Source organism: Podarcis melisellensis (assembly GCF_964234715.1).
Source record: "Podarcis melisellensis genome assembly, chromosome: 6".
Lineage (NCBI taxonomy): Eukaryota > Metazoa > Chordata > Lepidosauria > Squamata > Lacertidae > Podarcis > Podarcis melisellensis.
The window spans coordinates 55640386-55660861 of NC_138538.1; the positions used below are offsets into that span (position 1 = coordinate 55640386).

Below are 20476 nucleotides of genomic sequence, written 5' to 3' on the forward strand. Positions count from 1 at the left end.
TAAAATCTTTCCTAAGGTGGCCAGAACTGTATATTGTATTCCAAATATACTTTACACTTGCTTATGTTGAATTGCATTTGGGATTCCTCTGCCCATTCACTCCATTTGGAGAGATTATTTTGAAGTTCTTCACAATCCCTTTTTATTTTAGCCACCTTGAATAATTTTGTATCATTAGCAAACTTTGCTAACTCACTGCTCACCATGAATGCTACATTATTTATGAACAAGTTAAAAAGCATGAGTCCCAGTGACAATTCTTGAGGGACTCCACTTTCTATATCCCTCCATTTGGGAGAACTGTTCGTTTTTTCCTACTTTGTTTCTTAACTGGTTTCTGACCCACAGGAAGACCTCTTTATTGCAAGATCCCCCCCTCATGTATACAGAAATAATATTGCATGACTGCTAAACTTACTTAGTGAGGTACTTTATCGTAAGCTTTTTAAAAGCTGAAATACACAATCTCCTTTTCAACACCTCCCTCATTCTTAAAGACACTCTTTTAGCTAATAACTGTACCTTTGCAGTTGCATCACTACCTGCCCCAAACCTGATGTCACATGGCTTGAGGAAACAGCTTCATGGATCACATTAGGACTTCTCATGGACTTAATTAGGCCGTGGACTGGAGGGTCCTTACCACTTCTCTAAATTTAAAGCTCTGGTTAACTTACCTCAGCTGCTAAGGGAGCTGCTTAGAATGGGAGTTTTGAATAAACATAGATTAAGCTCTCCTAGACTGAGCACCTGAAGTGCTTGTTATTTAACATCCAAGTTCTGATCATGGTTGGACTGTAGGTCAGCCAAGCAGCAATCCTATTGGCATCCAAACTTTGGAGCAGTTATTTTCATTTTGTTGCAAGTATAGGGTTACTTCATTCTGGTGATCTGTGGCAAAACAGTTTGTGTGACTAGTATTTCTATATATAAAATTACCTTGTGGGTAGGGGCTCTTAACAAACAAGGCATTGATATGAATCACCTTGCATACGACATTTGTGTCCTTGTCCTTGTACAGCCCAAGATTAGTTTATAAATGAAAGAGCTGTTGTTATTATCGGTGCTTTTTTTTCCTAGAAAAAGAGATGCTGGAACTTGCCAGGAACGCCTCCCTTAGAGACCAATTTTATTGGACAATTTTTAAATTTTTCTTATTTATTTCGGCTGTGTCAGACCGACACAGCTACCTACTTGAATCTATATTCTGGTTTAATTCATCAGAATTTAGGTCGTTGCCTGGACTAAATTTGCCATTTCAATATTAAACTCGAGGGGAAAAGAAAGAAAATGTAAGAAGAAAATGTGTGCTAAGCAAGGTCTAGCGCACAAACGACTGTACAGTATTTACAAATTCGTGGCCCAAGAAAGGGACACAATGACTGCTCCCATCGCCCTGCATCCATTACTCTGCAATCTACTTTGCTCTCTAGTGGTGGGAGACGGCTCCCCTCCCCTTCCACCATTCATCGAAAGGAGGGGGAAGGGGGGAAACAACCCTCCTCGGAGCGCGCATGCGCCTTACTCGCACCCTCTCCCTCGGAGCTTAAACCGCGTTCCTCTCTCTTCAGTCCGTGCTGCGCCGCTTCCGGTGAGCCCTTGCCCGCTTTCCGGTTACTTCGCACCGCGCACCCCACCCCCTCCGCTCCCGCTGGCGGAGTGAATCCTGGCTCCTGGTTCGCCATGGTGCGGTTCCTGCACATCCAGAACCGGCAACGAGCCCCGCTGACCATTTGCGGGGACTGTCCTGCCGTGCAGGTGGGTGGGGAGGCGGGGGGGGGGGTTGGCTTCCTGGGGGGGACCTGAGGAACGGTTGCCTGGGGAGGGAGGCAAGGCGGCGGAAACAATGGGCGGCAGGAGAAGGAGGGAAGAAGCGCTGGGGTTTCGAAAGGGAGGACTCGGAGGGCGGTGAGGGGCCGGAGCCTTTGGGGAGAAGACTCTGCCCGGAGGAGGAAGTTGCCCCGGAGTAGTTCCAGTGACTGAGCCCAAAGCACCACCGACTGGCACCCCCGAGTTTTTCGGGTTTCCAAAAAGTGGCTGCGTTGGCTGGTTGTGGTAAAAAGACCCCCGAGTCTTGGGGTCCCTGAAAGACCTTCGTGCGTTTTGTTAGGGGTGGAGTTCTTAGGGGGCTACGGGCCATCTGGTGGGTCCGAGAGGTTGCGCACACAGCCTGCTAAACTTGGGTTAAAACTTTAGGTCCCTCCCACGAGGCTGGCTGGCTTGGGGAAAGGGTTCCTCTTCGCAGGGGAGGAGGAAAAAGCGGGGGCTTCTTTCATAGGTCCGCTTGCCAGAATGATAATGATAATACCACGCTCATCCATCCGGGTTGCTCTGCTGTGGGCTGCCAGGCGCTGCTCAAGAGCAATCCTAACATGGCTACGCAGGAGTAAGCCCTAAGAAATTCCTTGTGGGGCTTACCCACAGATGGCTGTAGCCTTAGCCACCTGATTGCGACAGCTGTTGGTTTATTTATTGAATTAATTTGTTTTTTAATTTGCTCACATCCTGTCCTTCCTCCTGGAGCTGCCCAGAGTGATGGATAGACCCACAATTTAAAAACAAAAAGTAAAACACTCTTAAAATAATTAAAGCATTCTCAAAACTCTGTAACAGTTAAAAACATTCTTCCTTCCGATGATCTGGGGGTTGCCAAGAACTTTCCTCCTCAAATGATGATGAAGATTTAGTGGAAGTGCAGAAGATACTTTGTCTTAAAACCAGATCTTGCCCCCAGTGTATCCCATGTAAGTAATTGGGATAGTCTTCCTGTTGCAGTGTGGCTGGAGACATACAGTGTATTTACTATACCCAGTTGGGAAACGTTAGTCGTATGGGAACTTGCTTTAGGAGCGTTAACAATCCAAGGATAAACATTCTATAATCCTGAGTAGTGACCTGCTAGGAACAGTCATAATAATACATAATAATAATTTTTCTGGTCTATGACCGTAATAAATTTATTCATTCATTCATTCGTCATAATAATAATTTGTACTGGCTCTTTTTTAATATTGTGTGTTTCACTTAGTGGTGGATACTAAGTGCAGATATGTAAGTTTATTATTTGTACTAAATTAAGCCATGTATTAAGCCACTTTGTGATCCTAAGGAGTTTCTTACTGATGTGCTGTTGTTTTTTTATGGGTGATAGGCAGAAGCATCTCCATATTCCTTAGTTGACATCTGCTTGAATGCCTTGGTTGCCGATTTAGAAAAATTCTGTATAGAACGGCCTGATGGGTCACTGTGCTTGAAAGAATCTGAAAGGCTTCCTCAAGAAGTGGCCGATCGCTTGCTGCAGACAATGGCATATCGAGGTAACAGTTCTTTTTGTGCTAGCACAAGTGATCTGAACATGAGGTCATTCACAGACAAGAACAGCTTGTTCTAGCTAGCTCATTCTTCTGTGCTGTTTCCCTTCCTATATAAAGTATGCATATCTAGACCATATTGGGCTAGAAGTCTTATGAAATCCTCAAAGGAGCAAAAAAATGGATAAGGATAACATTAAAAATTATGCCCTAGATTTTTTTGATTTTTTTGATTATTTGATTTACATCTTGCCCTTCCTCCCAAAGGAGCCCCAGTCTGTAACCTAGCTGTCACATTAGCTTCACCACCATGTTTAGATTAAAATGTGCTTATTTCCAGTGGTCAAGTAGTGGTCTGAAACATGCTGCTTAGCATATACCTCATGCTAGGACAAACAGCAGTAGAATAAACTGTGCAAGTTAAGCATATTTGCATATAGCTCAGTTGGTAGAGCATGAGACTCAGGGTCATGGATTCCAGCCGTACGTTAGGCAAAAGATTCCTGCATTGCAGGGGGATGGACTAGGTGACTTTTGTGGTCCCTTCCAACTCTATGACTCTGTGTTATACAGTGGTACCTCAGGTTACAGACGCTTCAGGTTACAGACTCCACTAACCCAGAAATAATACCTCGGGTTAAGAACTTTGCTTCAGGATGAGAACAGAAGTTGTGCAGCGGCAGCTGGAGGCCCCATTAGCTAAAGTGGTGCTTCAGGTTAAGAACGGACCTCCGGAACAAATTAAATACTTAATCCGAGGTACCACTGTACTTCTGTCAGGAATAGTCTGTTCACCTTGGAAGATAGTCCATCTGGGCTATACTGCCATCTAGTGTTCACAGGCAGAAAATACAGAGTTGAGGAAATAGTCGCCATCACACTGAATAGTCGCCAATCCATTTTCTTTTTCCTGCCCAGTTGGTTCTGTTTCTACTCACCAGTTTCTCGCCTCACTTTTTGGACTATTGCCTACCATGTAGTAATACAGCCTACTTTACAAACGACCAGATTTCAGTAGTTTACTTGCTCTGACATAGGCTTGTTTTCCTTTCCTAATAGAACTCTTGAATGATGGCACTGTGGGCATTTTCCGAGGCAACCAGATGCGTCTGAAGCAAGCTTGTATCCGCAAAGCGAAGATTTCAGCCCAGTCTTTCCGAAAAGCCTTCTGCCACCACAAACTAGTAGAACTGGATGCTGCAGGGATGAATGACACTGTTACTGTTGCAGATGTTGTGAGTGGGCTAGGCAGCAGTGCATGGATCCAGAACAACCTTCAGTGCCTTGTCTTGGACTCATTAACTCTTTCCCCTACAAATCCTTATGAACGGTGCTTTAGTCAGTTGTCTGGTCTTCGTTCTTTGAGCATTACCAATGTGCTGTTCCGTGATGAAGATTTAGCAGAGGTTGCTACCCTGCCAAGGTTAGAAAGCTTGGATATCTCCAATACTTCAGTCACAAAAATAACTGCACTCCTGGCCTGCAAACATCGACTTAAGTCTCTAACTATGCATAGCTTGAAATGCTTGAAAATGCCTACACCAAAGTTCTTAGATGTAATAAGAGAACTAAAGCATCTGATTCACCTTGACATCTCAGACGAGCAGCATTCCACATCAGATATTGCCTTTCGTTTGCTAGGCCAAAAAGATATTCTGCCCAATCTTGTGTCTCTGGACATTTCTGGAAGCAAATACATTAACGATGAGGCTGTTGAAGCTTTTGTCAGACAACGGCCAACGATGCGGTTTGTGGGATTGCTCGGGACTGAAGCTGGGTACACAGAGTTCCTTTCAGGAGAAGGAACCTTGAAGGTTTGAAGGTTTTAAATGTTCTATAACTAAAATTGTCAGGGTTTCTGGGAGAGAGGAGGAGATGACAGAGGAGACGGAGAGCGAGTGGGAGGAGGGGCAGAAGGATGAGGAAGAAGATGACGGAATTCTGAGGGAATCCACGAGTCTGAGCAGCGAGTCAGAGGATTCTCAAAAGGGGGTTACCTTAATCAAGCAAAGGGGAGGAGAAGGGAGAAGCGGAGAGGAGCCCAGTGGAAGACAGAGGAAGCAAGAGACGTCTCAGCCGGAACGGAGTAAAGGGGGTGGAGTCGTCAGCCTCTCGGAGGGAGCAGGATTAGGAGAGAACAGAGAGAGGGGGTTGGAGCAGGGTGTTCAGCCGGAAAGGGTGGAGAGCAGAGCAGGGGGTGGTGTAGCGGTCGAAAGAAAGGTCAGCAGCAACGTACGCGCGCCAAGTTCAAGCGTAGAGGCGCGCGGAAGTGGAGAGAGCTCAGGGGAGGAGCCCGGCCCTAAAGCCAGAAAGAGGGGGGAAGAGGCGGCAGAGGATTCAGCCTCAGGCGAGTCACGGAGAGAGGGAACCCAGGGGGGCAGGAAGACCCTGCGGAAAAGAAAGGAGAGGAAGAGGTGGTCTAGAGCCAGGCTATTAAGTTGGTGCGGAAGAGGGGAGGAGTCAGAGGGGACTTCAGCGGTCTAACGTGGCAGACGTACGGCCACAATGCTGAACTGTATGAGAAGCAGAAATCTTCAATAAACTTTTCCTGTAAATAAGCTGCAACGGAGTGAGGTCTCTTGTGAGCTGGGACCAGATCTGGGTGGCCGTGACAGTAAGTCCCCTCTCTGAAAGCAAAAAATTTTTTTTTGCGAAGCTCACGAACGGGAGCAGCCATGAGCGCTGAGGAGCAGCTGGTTGCATTGCGGAATCAGGTTACCGCTCTCACATCGGCAGTCATTGCTTCGCAGAAGAAGAATGACGACTTGGAGAAGACGTGCCAGGATTTGCAGGCAAGGTGGGAGCGCGCGGACAAGGCGGGGGCCCCAGGATCCAGAGCGGAGGGCATTGCGCTTGGACGGAGGGGGGGTGCCCTAGTTCCGCATTTTAATGGCAACTTGCAAGACTATCCCAATTTCAGAGCGGACGTTGTATATGCACTGCACTTACTCCGTCACGATTTTAAAGATGAGGAGGAGAGAGTGGGGTTCATTGTTTCGCACCTGCATGGGGAGGCCAGGGCTTGGCTACGCAATTTGTGGCGCGAAGATGGACCGGCCCGTCGCGATTCAACTGCGTTCATCAAAGCGATGGATTCTTGTTTTCAATCCTCTGTGGATGTGGACATTGCGCGCCGTCAAATGCACGGGCTGAGGCAGGGGAAAGCGACTGTGCGCCAATACCACTCTAGATTTTTTGCATTGCTCACCGCCTTAGATTGGCCAAAGGACAGTAAACCGGTCAGAGATCTTTTTTGGGAGGGATTGAGCCCCCCCATCAAGGATGAGATCGCTAGGGGGGACAGACCCCAGACCCTAGAAGACGTGGTGCAACGGGCTTTAGCTCTTGGAATTCGACATGAGGGGCGTCCGTGGCATGAGGAGGACGGGCCCCAAGCGCGTGCGCAAGCAAGGACTCTCCCTTTTGGGCACAGGGACTTCAGCCGTGCGCACCCCTCGCCAATGGGGAAGGACAGAGAGGAGCCAATGGAGATTGGTGGTGCTAGGGCTCAGAAGCCATCCCAGAGCCCTGTCCCTGGTGCAGCCAAAGCGAAGCCTCCTAGAGGAACCAGGAAGTGTTACATCTGTGACAGTGCGCACCATATGGCGAAAGAGTGCCCCCAGAGGCTCCAGAAGCACACTGCAGCACTGGCAACTGTAACAGCAGAGGTGCAACCAGGGGAGCAGCTTCAGGGAAACGACAGTGCCTGGCTGGAAGCAGAGCTACTGGGGCTCAGCCAGGCGGATCTGTAGACAAGCCCCCAGCATCACTGCAGAGCGTGGACCCTTTGCCTCCCAAACCGGCAGTTCTGCTCACAGCAACACTCCAGTTGCCTGATGGGAGACTCCTTGAGGTTCCAATAACGATCGATTCGGGAAGCAACGCCGACTTCATGGGACTGCAGTTCGTTAAGCAGCACAACATGGCGCTCCTGCCTGCAACGACGCCTCTGAACGTGGTCACGGTGGACGGCAGGAAGTTGCTGGGGGGGCAAGTGGTGCAGCAAACCCCTCCCATGATGATGCAGATTGGCAACCATCGAGAGCTTATTAGTTTCAATGTCACCCACTTATCGGACACACCCATCGTGTTAGGCATGAGTTGGCTGGAGAGGCACAGTCCCGCGGTTGCGTGGTACCAGAGGCAGATCAACTTTTGTTCATCGTATTGTGCTCAGCATTGCTTTCAGACCGATCAGGGAGGAGAAGCTGAGCAGCCATTGCATCTGAGTATGGTGCAAACAGTGCCTCACAAGTACCAGGACTTCTTGGAGGTTTTCTGTGAGAAGGAAGCTGACAAGTTGCCGCCTCATAGACCTTACGACTGCGCGATTGATTTAGTGCCAGGGGCGCAATTGCCTGCTGCCAAGCTGTACTCCATGTCGGAGGACGAAATGCAAGAGCTTCGGGAGTTCATAGACCATAACCTCAAGCGCGGTTTCATCCAGGAATCTAAAGCAGCGGGAGGCAGCCCTGTTTTCTTTGTGAAGAAGAAGGACACGCCCCAAAAAAGGCTTATAGTGGATTACAGGTTCATCAACAGCTTGACTAAGCCCAAAGCTTTCCCCATGCCCAAGATTGACGACCTTTTAGCGACCGTCAGGAGGGGCAAGATTTTCACCAAGCTGGACCTACGTGGAGCTTACAATCTCATCCGCATCCGGAAAGGAGATGAGTGGAAGACCGCCATGTTCACCCCTCTGGGCACATACGAATACAGAGTCATGCCTTTCGGCCTCCAAAATGGCAGCCACGTTTTTCAAGCATTTATGCACCACGTGCTAGCAGGTCTCCTCTACAAAAAGTGTGTCTGCTTTCTCGACGATATCCTGATTTTCTCGGAATCGCCGGAGGATCACGATAAGGACGTGAGGGAGGTCCTGCAGAGGCTGAAGGAACACAGGCTGTACGCCAAGTTGGAAAAGTGCCAGTTTGATGTCAGAGAGGTTGATTTCCTTGGCTACAAGTTGTCCGACGAGGGACTGGCCATGGACAGGGCTAAGGTTCAAGCGCTGTTGGACTGGAAAAGCCCTCGAAATCGGAAAGAGGTCCAGAGGTTCATCGGCTTTGCCAATTTTTACCGCAAGTTTATTAAAGGTTTTGCGAACGCGACGGCGGCGATCACTGACACCCTCAGTTCCAAGAAGAAGAAGTTCGTCTGGACCGAACAAGCGGAGCGGTCCTTCCGGACGCTTAAGGGTCTTTTCGCCTCCGAAGAGCAGCTGCTCCACGTGAATCCCGGCAGACCCATGCGGGTAGAGACCGATGCGTCGGATAGAGCGGTTGGGGCCGTTCTTTTGCAAGAGGATTCACAAGGCAACTGGAGACCGGGTGCGTTCTACTCCCGGAAGCTCAGCAAGACGGAGCGCAATTATACCATATGGGACAGGGAGTTGTTGGCCATTCATGCAGCTTTCAAAGCGTGGCGACACTTCTTAATAGGAGCCAAGCACACGGTGCAGGTCCGCACGGATCACAAGAACTTAGAGTATTGGCGGACGGCTAAGTTGCAGACCCAGCGACACATGCGCTGGGCGGAGTTCTTTGCGGACTTCGACTTCAAAATAGAATACATCCCAGGAGACTCCAATGTTATTGCAGACGCGCTGTCCCGAAAGCCGCAATACTTGGAGGAAGCAGCTCCAATCGCAGCAAAGCACATTTTCGCACCGCAGGCGTGGACGTGCGCTACCATCGCAGTCGACCTGGACGCGGTGCGACGCGCGTTGCAAAGGGATCAGTTTGCACAGTCTAAGATGGAGGAGCTACGCGGAGGGTCGCGACACAACGATGAGTTTCAATTACAAGATGGACTTTTGACTCGTAAGGGTGCCCTTTACGTGCCCACCGACGATCTTCGAGCCAAGGTTCTGCAACAGTTGCATGACGCCCCTAGTGCAGGCCATTTCGGCAAAGAAAAGACGATGGAGTTGGTGGCTAGAGACTTTTGGTGGCCCCAGATGAGAGGAGAGGTGGCGGACTACGTCGCCAGGTGTGATATCTGCCAGAGGTCCAAACCAGTGCACCAGAAGCAGGCGGGATTGCTAGAACCGCTGGAGACACCGCAGCAACCATGGGAGAGGGTAGCGTTGGACTTTGTTACAGACCTGCCCAGCTCCAGAGGTAAGACGGCGGTGTTAGTGGTGGTGGACTTGTTCACCAAGATGGCGCACTTCATCCCTTGTGCCAAGGTGGCGACGGCAGAACAGACCGCAAAGCTCTTCATCGATCACGTCTTCAGAGTGCATGGACTCCCGCAGTCCGTCTTGTCCGACAGGGGGCGCCAGTTTGTTTCCACTTTCTGGCGAAAGCTTCTGGGCATCTTGCACGTCAAAATCAACCTGACATCGGCGAGGCATCCACAAACCAACGGTCAAGCGGAGAGGGTCAACGCGATCATGCAGCAGTACCTGCGGTGCTACGCCAACCAGCGACCTGCGGCGTGGGTGGACTATCTGCCGATGGCTGAATTCGCCTACAACAACACGAAACACGCTTCCACCGGGGTGACGCCTTTCTTCGCGAACAATGGCCGTCATCCCAGAACCTTCCCGAGATTTGCGGCACCAGGAGGGGGGGGGCCTCAAGATGCCGACCAGTTTGCAGCGGAGTTGCAAGAGGTGCACGAGGAGCTGCGGAGACATTTGGAGCTGGCAAAACAGGCGTATAAGGTGCAGGCCGATAAGCACAGGAGGGCGGGAGAGGACATCCAGGTTGGGGACTGGGTGTGGTTAGCAGCCCACGCGATGCCGGCCAGGTCATTGGCCAAGAAGAAGTTAGGACACAGGCAGCTAGGGCCATATCAAGTTGAGGCTAAGATCAATCCGGTGGCTTTTCGTATAGCCCTTCCGGAAGGTTCCAGGGTGCACCCGGTCTTTCATAGGTCGGTGCTCACTCCCTACAAAACCCCACACAGGTTTCAAGAGTCAGGAGCACCCCCAGAGCCACGTAGGAGGGCGCCTGAGAGGGGGGAATCGCCAAGACCAGAACCTCTTAACGAGGTCACAGAGATACTGGACTCGAGATGGGGGGAGGAGGGAGTTGAATATTTTCTCGCCAGGGAGGGCACACCAGCCGCTGCTAATAGTTGGGTGCCAGGCTACGAGTTAGACGAACCCCTTTTGAAAGAAGAGTTCCATGCACTTTTCCCACATAGACCCATGCCAGCTGAGTACTTTGATGACTGGCTTTTCACACCCACATTGTCAGATAGCACGTTCAGGGGTTTCTCTTCCCCCGAGGGAAGAACACCAGAATCAAGCCCGCCCAGGGGATCGTGCTCGGGGGTGGACACGGAAACCCCTTATTGGTGGGAGGAGCAGCCAGAGGAGGAATGGCGTAAGAGGTGGCTGATAGGTCCTTGGCGGGCAGCACCGGAGGAAGTAGCGATGGAAGCAGAGACTGAGAAGCATTTGGGGGAAGAACCCGACTTCGAATACACTTACACAGAACTGCCAGCAGAGAACATTGACGTAGACGACCTGTATCCTGAGCCTACCCCCGAAGAGCCGCAGTTTCCACAACCGGTCCCCGGCGAGCGGGAGGGGGGAAGGGGGGGCTTCGAGGGGGGGATGGATGTCAGGGTTTCTGGGAGAGAGGAGGAGATGACAGAGGAGACGGAGAGCGAGTGGGAGGAGGGGCAGAAGGATGAGGAAGAAGATGACGGAATTCTGAGGGAATCCACGAGTCTGAGCAGCGAGTCAGAGGATTCTCAAAAGGGGGTTACCTTAATCAAGCAAAGGGGAGGAGAAGGGAGAAGCGGAGAGGAGCCCAGTGGAAGACAGAGGAAGCAAGAGACGTCTCAGCCGGAACGGAGTAAAGGGGGTGGAGTCGTCAGCCTCTCGGAGGGAGCAGGATTAGGAGAGAACAGAGAGAGGGGGTTGGAGCAGGGTGTTCAGCCGGAAAGGGTGGAGAGCAGAGCAGGGGGTGGTGTAGCGGTCGAAAGAAAGGTCAGCAGCAACGTACGCGCGCCAAGTTCAAGCGTAGAGGCGCGCGGAAGTGGAGAGAGCTCAGGGGAGGAGCCCGGCCCTAAAGCCAGAAAGAGGGGGGAAGAGGCGGCAGAGGATTCAGCCTCAGGCGAGTCACGGAGAGAGGGAACCCAGGGGGGCAGGAAGACCCTGCGGAAAAGAAAGGAGAGGAAGAGGTGGTCTAGAGCCAGGCTATTAAGTTGGTGCGGAAGAGGGGAGGAGTCAGAGGGGACTTCAGCGGTCTAACGTGGCAGACGTACGGCCACAATGCTGAACTGTATGAGAAGCAGAAATCTTCAATAAACTTTTCCTGTAAATAAGCTGCAACGGAGTGAGGTCTCTTGTGAGCTGGGACCAGATCTGGGTGGCCGTGACAAAAATGATACATGAAAATCTAACAAATTGTTTGGAAGGGCAGTTCTTATTCCAGTTTGCTTGTAGCCTTGACTCAACAATGTTTATATCATGAGTTTTTTTTATTTTAATTGGAAAAATAGGTGTGATATTAAAGAATGAGTTTAAATGAAATAATAAATTTTAAAAGGAAAATGGAGGTTCCTGTCTGTGTGCACAGCAAGTTGTGCAGCACATAGAGTGGAGTAGATCTGGAAAGAAATAGCACACATTAAAACTCTTCAGCTCCATTTTTGCCTAAGCCCTCTGGCTAAGCTGAGGCTAGTCTTCAGGCATATTCACTTACCACTTATATGGACCCTCAGAAGTGAGAAGGGTGTTGGCATGACAACACATTGGCTTATTCACACTATAGTAGTTATTTTGGGTCATGCTTGCGCATCACAAGGGATGGATCTATTCCAGAACTGCAACCCCACCTCATTCCAGAGTTTGTTTTTGTAAAACACATTCTGATTAGGTTTGGATCTTCATGCTTGGTGGATCACCATGTTACTGCCGGGCTTTGTTAGCTACTGAATTTATTGGACCTGAAATGACCATTCTGAGCCTAGTTAGTGAAAATAATGAATTATTTTTATGTTCAAAGGTATCGGGAGGAGAAAATGAAATGCAGATTTCGGAAGCTTTGAAACGCTACAGTGAAAGGGCATGCTTTGTGAAAGAAGCCTTTTTTCACCTTTTTACGCAAACATGTTTTATGAGAATTACAAAGCCTGAAATCCTAAAGGTAAGCCAGATTAGTTTGAATGCAATAACTTCTTGCAAACTATTCCACTGTGGCCAAATTTTACAAATATTACTTCGTCCATTAGCTCCTATCTGCATTCCCCAAAGATGTAGACCTCTGTTTATTCTCATTCATCCATCCTTATTTTTATTGGATTTTTGATTTCATTATGTATTGTGCTGAATTGGTTCTTTGCATATTTCATGCTGCAGCTTGTGATCATTGGAATGAGGAATCATCCTTTGGACTTGGCAGTACAGTTAACTGCTAGTGCCTGTGCCCTTAACTTAACAAGACAAGGCTTAGCAGCAGGCATGCCTGTTCGCCTGCTTTCCAGCGTAATCCAGCTGCTCCTCAAAGCCATGGAAACCTTTCCTGAACAGCAGCAGGTAAGGGTTTTGGGTAGGATACAGTTACAATTCAACAGCCCTAATAAGAGAGCAGATCGTACAACATCTGTTATACCAGTACGAAAGCACAGTAGGAGATTTGCTGCTCAAATCGGGGCACATGAATGATAGAACAAATGGTGCACACAAAAAAATTATATGGATTTCTTTTCTATTCTCCCTAACTTTTTGTCAGTTTTTAAAATGCCAGCTGTAGCCACAGTTTGGAGTGTGAGGTGTGAAATGTTGGCTCTTTTAGATCCTTGGCTTATGATGTTGTGTTATGTTTTTTAAATCTATAGAACTGTATTTGGGGGCTGGGGAGGGCAGCAGATGTAGCATGTGTGATGCACCACACATGGTAGAACACACAGGCTCAGTTCACACAACTGTTGCCCTCTCACATGAGTGAGGTGACACACTCACTGCCTCAACACATACACAGGGTTCTGATTGGCGTGACTGTGAAGTGGCCCAGTGTGGGTTTAATGTTAGAAAATAGAAAATGCCTGTTCTCCATGCAGCTGTTAACTCTTCCAATATATACCTCTTCTTCCATTTAGTGCCCAGTCTTTGACTTCGGGAAAGTCAAAGTTCTGTCAGAAGTATAGCTCAGAAATTGTCTTACCTCTGCTTCCATAATGCTGAATAATCTGATCCTGTCCTAGATAACTATCTGTTTTAATTTGTTGTTCCGTATGTTGATGACTTGAGAATGATGTTTCATTTGGAGGGTTTGAGCTGTAGGGTAGTACTCAACTAAGTTATGTTCCTAGTAGACCTATGGAAACCAATGATCCTAAATTAGTCATACTCATGAATTTCAATGGAGTTCAGATACCTAAACTCATGCTCTTAAGCTGCAAAGCATTGAAAACATGCATTCTTGAACCATCTGTCCTGTAAAAATGGATAATTAGTTTCAAATACTGTAAACTGCCTTTGACGAAGGGTGGTATATAACTTGAATAAGAATAACAAATACAGAACCCTATGGTGCTGAATTCTCTCTTTCCATATAGCTCCAGAAGAACTGTCTTCTTTCACTATCCAGTGTCAGGATCCTGCAAGACGTTCCATTTAACAGGCAAGTGACTCCAATCTGTTACTGTACAGTAGGGATAGACAGCTCTTCCCAGTATAGTCTGTCTGCCCCCTCGCTCAGTCTCTAGGACAGGGGTAGGCAGCCTAAGGCCCAATCGCCTTCTCAATCCTGCCTGTGGACGGTCCGGGAATCAGCGTGTTTTTACATGAGTAGAATGTGTCCAATTATTTAAAATGCATCTCTGGGTTGTTTGTGGGGCACAGGAATTCATTCACCCCCCATATAGTCCAGCCCACCACATGGTCTGAGGGACGGTGGACCGGCCCATGGCTGAAAAAGGTTGCTGACCCCTGCTCTAGGGTTTCTCCTTTCTGATGAAGACACACATTCACTTTGAGACATGGGCAAAAAGAACTTTTTAATTTCCCTGCCTGCTCAGTAGGAGGAGTTCCAGAGGCTTTGGTAGAGTGTTCCCACATGCTGCCTTGAAGGCCAGTGCAAATATGATGCCAGATAAACTAAAATTTCTTACCCAAATGGCAGTCCATGTGACTCGGTTGCTTCTCTGGATCATGCAGTAATGATTGATGAAGGACATTAGCCAGGACCCAGACAAATGGGAGTAAGCGGCCAAGGTGTATAACTCTGACATAACTTCTGTTGCTATTCATTCTCTGTGTGTGAGAGAGGGAGGGAGAGAGAAGAGGCCATAGATTAGTGGTAAGGTTTTTGTATACAGAATGTACCAATTTCTGTCACAGGCATCTCTAGTTAAACACACCTCATGTAGCAGGACTAGAAAATCTGAGACTTTGGAGTACTCTTGCGAGTTGAGTAGACAGAACTGCACCTTGTTCCTTTTTCCTATGCCTTGGGTTTAATGGCTCAGTTGCTTAGTAAGGAGAGACCACTGCAAAAACTTCTGGTGCTCTTTGTGCTGATAAGGTGGGGTGGGGAATGTCAAGAAAGCCTAGGTACTTATCATGTTTATACAGCAAATGCACAGCAATGACTTATTGAAGAGTGGTGTATAGCTCTGATGTCAGTGCCTTGATCAGTTAAGCACTTCTTAGGAATGGTCAGTTTGGTTCTCCTTTCATTTCTGCATACAAGGCGGCTAGGTTTGGGTTGTAAGCAGGCCTCTCTCATCTGCACTTTGCCCCAGGACAGGATTAATATCTGCTTAAAAACTGGTGAAAGTGTAAGGGGGAAACTGCTTTATTAATCTTGTTCTTTCACTATGACCTGGTTTAGAGTTGCAAAGTGTATACTCTGACAATGCTTTTAAATTTTAGGTTTGCAGCTGCCAAATTTGTTGTCCAGTGGCTTTGTAACCAGGAAAACCAACATATACAAAGAATTGCTGTTAATATAATCTCTATCCTAGCACTTAAGGTATGTGATTTTACATTTTCATCTAGTTCATCTTTATTATCAGAAGCTCTTCCACATACGGATTTCAAATATGTGGTTTGTTTTTCAGCTTTCAGACGAGCAAGCAGCACAGCTTGCTGCCGAGTTCTACATTGTTGTTGGGGTGAGTTGTTGCATCTCCTTTCCCCGTAACAGTGAGCAATATTTTAAGACGGTTTGGGGAGGAGAGTGCAGTGTTGAAATTTGCACTTCATGTATTCTATGTAGGTAATGGTGTCGTTTTCTTCCTTTACAGAAACTACTTGAAATTGTTGAACAGAAAATAAATCAGAATGAATTAGATACAACTTTCCATTTTACACTGAGCGCACTTTGGAATCTCACAGATGAAGCGCCAACTACGTGTGGGCACTTCATTGATAACAAAGGGTTGGAGCTTTTTATGAGAGTTTTAGAGGTAAACGTGGTAGCTACCTTTCTAACCAGTTGACAAATACAACACTTTTGTTGTTTAGTCGATTAGTCGTGTCCTATCTCCGTAACCCCATGAACCAGAGCACACCAGGCACTCCTGTCTTCCACTGCCTCCCAGAGTTTTGTCAAATTCATGTAGGTCGCTTCTATAACACTGTCCAACCATCTCGTCCTCTGTTGTCCCCTTCTCCTTGTGCCCTCAATCTTACCCAACAGAGTTTTTTCCAGAGAGTCTTGAGGTGGCCAAAGTATTTGAGCCTCAGCTTCAGAATCTGTCCTTCCAGTGAGCACTCAGGGTTGATTTCCTTCAGAATGGATAGGTTTGATCTTTTTGCAGTCCATGGGACTCTCAAGAGTCTCCTCCAGCTACATAAGCTTAATAATTAAACCTATTTCTTTTTGCAGACTTTTTCATCTGACTCTTCAATACAGCATAAAGTTCTTGGCCTTCTGGTAAGAGCAGAATAAAGTGCAATGTACTAGAATTGTTTTAAAAGTTAATGTGTGCATTTTAAAGGTATTAAATCTGTCATTTATGATTAGAGTAATCCTCCGTGCTGTTCACTTTTCTGGCCTTCATGAAAAGGTGGGAAAAGGAAGTTGATTTTCTTCAGTAGAAAAATTTCCTTGAGCGTTGATATAGCAGTGAAATACATACTTCTGATTTTTTTTATTGACTTGAGATGCATGACACTTCTCAACATATAAAGAGATGCTGGCCCATCCTCCTTTCAGGGGAAATTTATTCAGTTTCAGTAATAAAGTGACAACAAATTAGCACGGCATTTGCCAGCTCGTGATTTTCACGGTTGTATTTTTTCTATCTTCATCAGAACAATGTAGCAGAAGTGAGAGAGCTGCAGTCCAAGTTAATGCAGAAGGACTTCATAGATCGTGTCAGTGATCTGCTAAGCAGCGCCGAAATGGAAGTGAACTACTTCTCAGCCGGGATTATTTCAAACTTGCTATCTAGAGGCGAACAATCCTGGGCATTGAGTCAAACACTGAGAAGATCCCTCATTGAAAAACTGGTATGGTGACTTAGAGTCCATAGTTATTTCGAATATTTCGAGTGTTTATTGAAATGTTGACACTTGGTTCTCTCTGTTACAGCATGCAGCTCTGTTGAAGTGGCCGACACCAGAATGCAAGATGGTAGCACTGCCAGCCTATAGGTATACCTCTAGACAAAATATGCCTTGGCCAGTAATTCTGTATACTGTATATGGTTACCTGGCAAGCAGGGACCCTCTGGAACATATCAGAAGGGAATAGCCTCAAATGTTCTAAATAACTTGCTCAACATTGAACCCTGTTGCCAATATGTATCTGCCAAGCGAACAACAAACCAACATTTATGACTTGTTAGAGGTTATTAAATAGATCCCAATATATTTATTGAACAATTGTAATTATTTTTACTAGATCAGTGCTATGTACATAAGTAGTTCTGCAATCCATCTCCATTTCCTTGCCTCAAACGCCAGTTCCTCCCACCTTTCTCTGCCAGCCTTAATGCTAATCATGATTCTTAGGTAACTTTTCTTCAATCCATAGGTCCCTCAAGCCTTTCTACCCATTACTTGACTGCTTTGCATTACCTGGAGTGCAGATTTGGGCAGCGTGGGCCATTCTGCACATCTGTTGCAAAACCCGTACGTATGGATGGTTTTCTTTTAATAAACCTATGACTTTCAAGTTCAACCTGTAAAGCCTGTTGGGAATGTCCATGTAGCTTCCCCCCACCCCCCAAAAAAACTTGGTAGAAGATGCAATGTATGTTGTAGCTATTCAGACCAAATGCTTTGGTGATCAGCTCTGTCCCTGCATTTGTTCTAAGCTCAGAGGGTGATTTATGCTGCTCCCCTTCTCTCTGTTCCTCCTCCCATTATTGCAATAAGGAATTAATACTGTGGAATTGTGGTGGGAGTAAGTCCCTGCTGCCTCTAACAGCAAATGCATCTTTAGAATTTTCCTGGCAAGTATGTGAGGTCTACCAGGCCCCAGATATGTAGAACAGGTAACTAGGTTTGCCGGTGCCTTTTTACACACATGGACTTCAGTTCTCTCTTACCAGGTAATTGCAGCATACAACATGCTTCTCTTTGTGCGACACTATAATCGCTATTCTGTTAGGAGGGTTGTGTGTCTAGAGAACCCTGTCTTGGTGTAGGGAAACAAACTTTAAAATTCCCTCAGGGGGCATTCTTACCTTCAGTTATGTCACACAAACTGCAGCAATGAACACCTTTTAAACTCCGTACTTCTCTGCAAAAATGCAAACTGAATACAGTTGTACCTTGGAAGCTGAACGGAATCTGTTCTGGAAGTCCGTTCGACTTCCAAAATGTTCGGAAACCAAAGCACAACTTCTGATTGGCTGCAGGAAGCTCCTACAGCCAATCGGAAGCTGCAGAAGCCCCTTCGGGCATTTGGCTTCCAAAAATATTTCACAAACCAGAACGGTCACTTCTGGGTTTGTGGCGTTCGGGAGCCAAAACATTTGAGAACTAAGCTGTTCAAAAACCAAGGTATGACTCTGCTATGTCTGTGCTTAAAACTTCTGTGTTAAATGAGGAATCTCAATGTCCCGAAGTCAGGAGTGAAGTGTAGAAGTGAAGCTAGAGTGTTATGTTCCATTCATGTTGGATCATCTAATAAACAGATTTTTGTTTCTCTTCAGCTGCCAGGTACTGTTCCATGTTAATAGAAGAGAATGGGCTACAGCATTTATATAATATTAAAGAAAATGACCAGAGTGATCCAGATGTCCAGTATCTAACAAACGAGATACTATCTTACGTGGACACTCACATGAAATATTATGGGAAGCCTAAACAGCGAAAGGAGATACAAGCCAAGTCAAATGGATAACCGAGGGCACGGCTGTTTCTTTCATTTTGTCATGTGCAGAAGCTGCGATGGTGATTTCTTAATGCTTTCTCAAGCATTTCGGATCAAGATGGTCCTCCTTGTAAGATCTGAGGGTACTTGTATGGCATGCACATCTGGAAGTCTCCGACAAGTAGCTTTAATTTGTAACTTGCCTTCTGAAAAGGGAAACGGGGCACCGTCCCAAGAGAAAACTGCTTAGTAGCTGACTGTACAGGTCTTGAAAAGAGTCTGTTGGTTTTGTAAGTCACCAATTTCATATGGTGGTGGTCAAGGACACTGCAAACGGAGGCTTTAAAAGCTACTTGTTCTCGTGCCAGTAATCTTTCTTCTTGTCAGTCCAGGAACTGTTCCATTTTTTTGTCCATGCCTTACCAACAGTAAACTCTGTATTGCTTGTGGTAGCCGAGAGAAAATAGGATTGGCTTAGCCTTGGAGAAACATTTTTAAAATCCCATGCGGTGAAGACAGAGGGGTTTTGAAAATCCTGGGCAAGGGAGAGGTAGGCTGTTTCAACTAAAATGTTGAATTAGTCTTCAACAGGCTGTTAAGCCAGTCCAAAGCGTTTGTGAGGGGCTTACACACATTCTATGTGCATGTTGTACAGGGGAGATTCTGGCTTTGTCAGTTGTGCATCCACATTGTTTACGAGTGTACGCAAACTATTTTTGTATTTGGAGGGGGGAAATCTTTCAAGATACTTTCTAGGTTTTAATACTTAAAATAAAAGGCATGTCCAATGATGGTACAGAGATGTGACTGCAAGTTTTTTCTTTAAACAAACTGGTTGGCATGAAGGGTGAAATGGAGGCTTCACAAGAATTATCATACTATTATGGAAAGCAGCAACTTTGTAGTAGAGCAGGCTTAGCTGAAAATTTTCATCCATTGTGTTGAGCAGGTATCCCCAAACTCGGCCCTCCAGCTGTTTTGGGACTACAATTCCCATCATCCCTGACCACTGGTCCTGTTAGCTAGGGATGATGGGAGTTGTAGTCCCAAAACAGTTGGAGGGTCTAGTTTGGGGATGCCTGGTGTTGAGTTTCCAAAGGAGTGACAGGTTGTTAGGGCTAAGCTAGATGTTATGTATTAACCTCTCCGCTCTGAAAAACAGATGGAGGCAACTGGTTTTAGATGGAAATTGCCGGCTAGGCATAGGCAAACTCAGCCCTCCAGATGTTATGGGACTACAACTCCCATCATCCCTGACCACTGGTCCTGTTAGCTAGGGAAGGTGGGAGTCCCCAAACATCTGGAGGACCGAGTTTGCCTATGCCTGGTGCAGGCAGTCAAAGAGCTCCACATTCCTGCGATGTGCTTTTAAATTGTGCCCCCTCCACTTCATAGAAGAGCTTGCACAGAACAGCCGCCTTGTGCAGCCATAACATCTAGTTTGGCCTTTGCTCACTGATAAAGAGGGAAAACGAGCTCAGGCAAGTGTTTCACCCATTGATGTACTATAGGCTCTTGATAATTCTGCTCATCTCCCCTCTTATAAATTAAGCACAAGTCATCTTTCTTATTGTGCAATTGGCGTAATGTGTAATAGCTGTAGTTGGTGATGCAGATGCTCATGGATATGACAAAGATGTCCCTTATGGCCCCATTGCACAACTCTTGTTGGAGCCCATTCTGGGCCAAAGTTATATTCCACACTCATATGAATCACAATTATTCAAAGATTTATCTTGTGGATCAGTAAGCAGTCATGATTTTATAGCCCAATTATGAGCAACTTGCTATGAATAAAGGATGAACATCCTAAGACAGGTCTTCTCTTATCCTCTTAAATTATCAGCATGACTTTGCCTTTCTGCTATTGGTACTATACTCAATCCCCAGCATGTATCTACATTCCTACTACAAGCATTAATTACACAC

The 20476-nt window shown here is 46.8% G+C and overlaps 1 protein-coding gene and 1 long non-coding RNA gene across 3 annotated transcripts; one reads left to right on the forward strand and one right to left on the reverse strand.

Moving 5' to 3' along the window:
* The first annotated feature begins 1591 nt into the window (after nucleotides 1–1591).
* On the forward strand, nucleotides 1592–19343 carry LOC309372065 (protein zyg-11 homolog B-like). 2 transcript variants are annotated; one of them, XM_081915280.1, is made up of 14 exons: nucleotides 1592–1758; nucleotides 3152–3317; nucleotides 4371–5125; nucleotides 12281–12421; nucleotides 12634–12810; nucleotides 13833–13897; nucleotides 15151–15250; nucleotides 15339–15392; nucleotides 15525–15686; nucleotides 16109–16156; nucleotides 16537–16734; nucleotides 16817–16878; nucleotides 17261–17358; nucleotides 18387–19343. In XM_081915280.1, exons 1-14 carry the CDS (start codon nucleotides 1684–1686, stop codon nucleotides 18575–18577), a joined length of 2292 nt encoding a protein of 763 aa, XP_081771406.1. In that variant the 5' UTR covers nucleotides 1592–1683; the 3' UTR covers nucleotides 18578–19343. The 2 variants fall into 2 exon arrangements, with proteins under 2 accessions (XP_081771406.1, XP_081771407.1); XM_081915281.1 differs by lacking the exon at nucleotides 1592–1758 and adding an exon at nucleotides 1935–2055.
* On the reverse strand, nucleotides 13507–15144 carry LOC309372084. The gene is made up of 2 exons (XR_014169403.1): nucleotides 14388–15144; nucleotides 13507–13591 (listed from the first exon to the last, which is right to left on the reverse strand). It is a non-coding gene; the product is annotated as an uncharacterized lncRNA (long non-coding RNA).
* Nucleotides 19344–20476: the final 1133 nt, after the last annotated feature.

Bases quoted from the DNA above. Each gene is read 5' to 3' on its own strand.
- LOC309372065 (XM_081915280.1), top strand. From the start codon at position 1,684: ATGGTGCGGTTCCTGCACATCCAGAACCGGCAACGAGCCCCGCTGACC. The intron at 1,759-3,151 runs GTGGGTGGGGAG...TATGGGTGATAG, and splicing joins GGGACTGTCCTGCCGTGCAG to GCAGAAGCATCTCCATATTC. The intron at 15,687-16,108 runs GTAAACGTGGTA...TTCTTTTTGCAG, and splicing joins TTTTTATGAGAGTTTTAGAG to ACTTTTTCATCTGACTCTTC.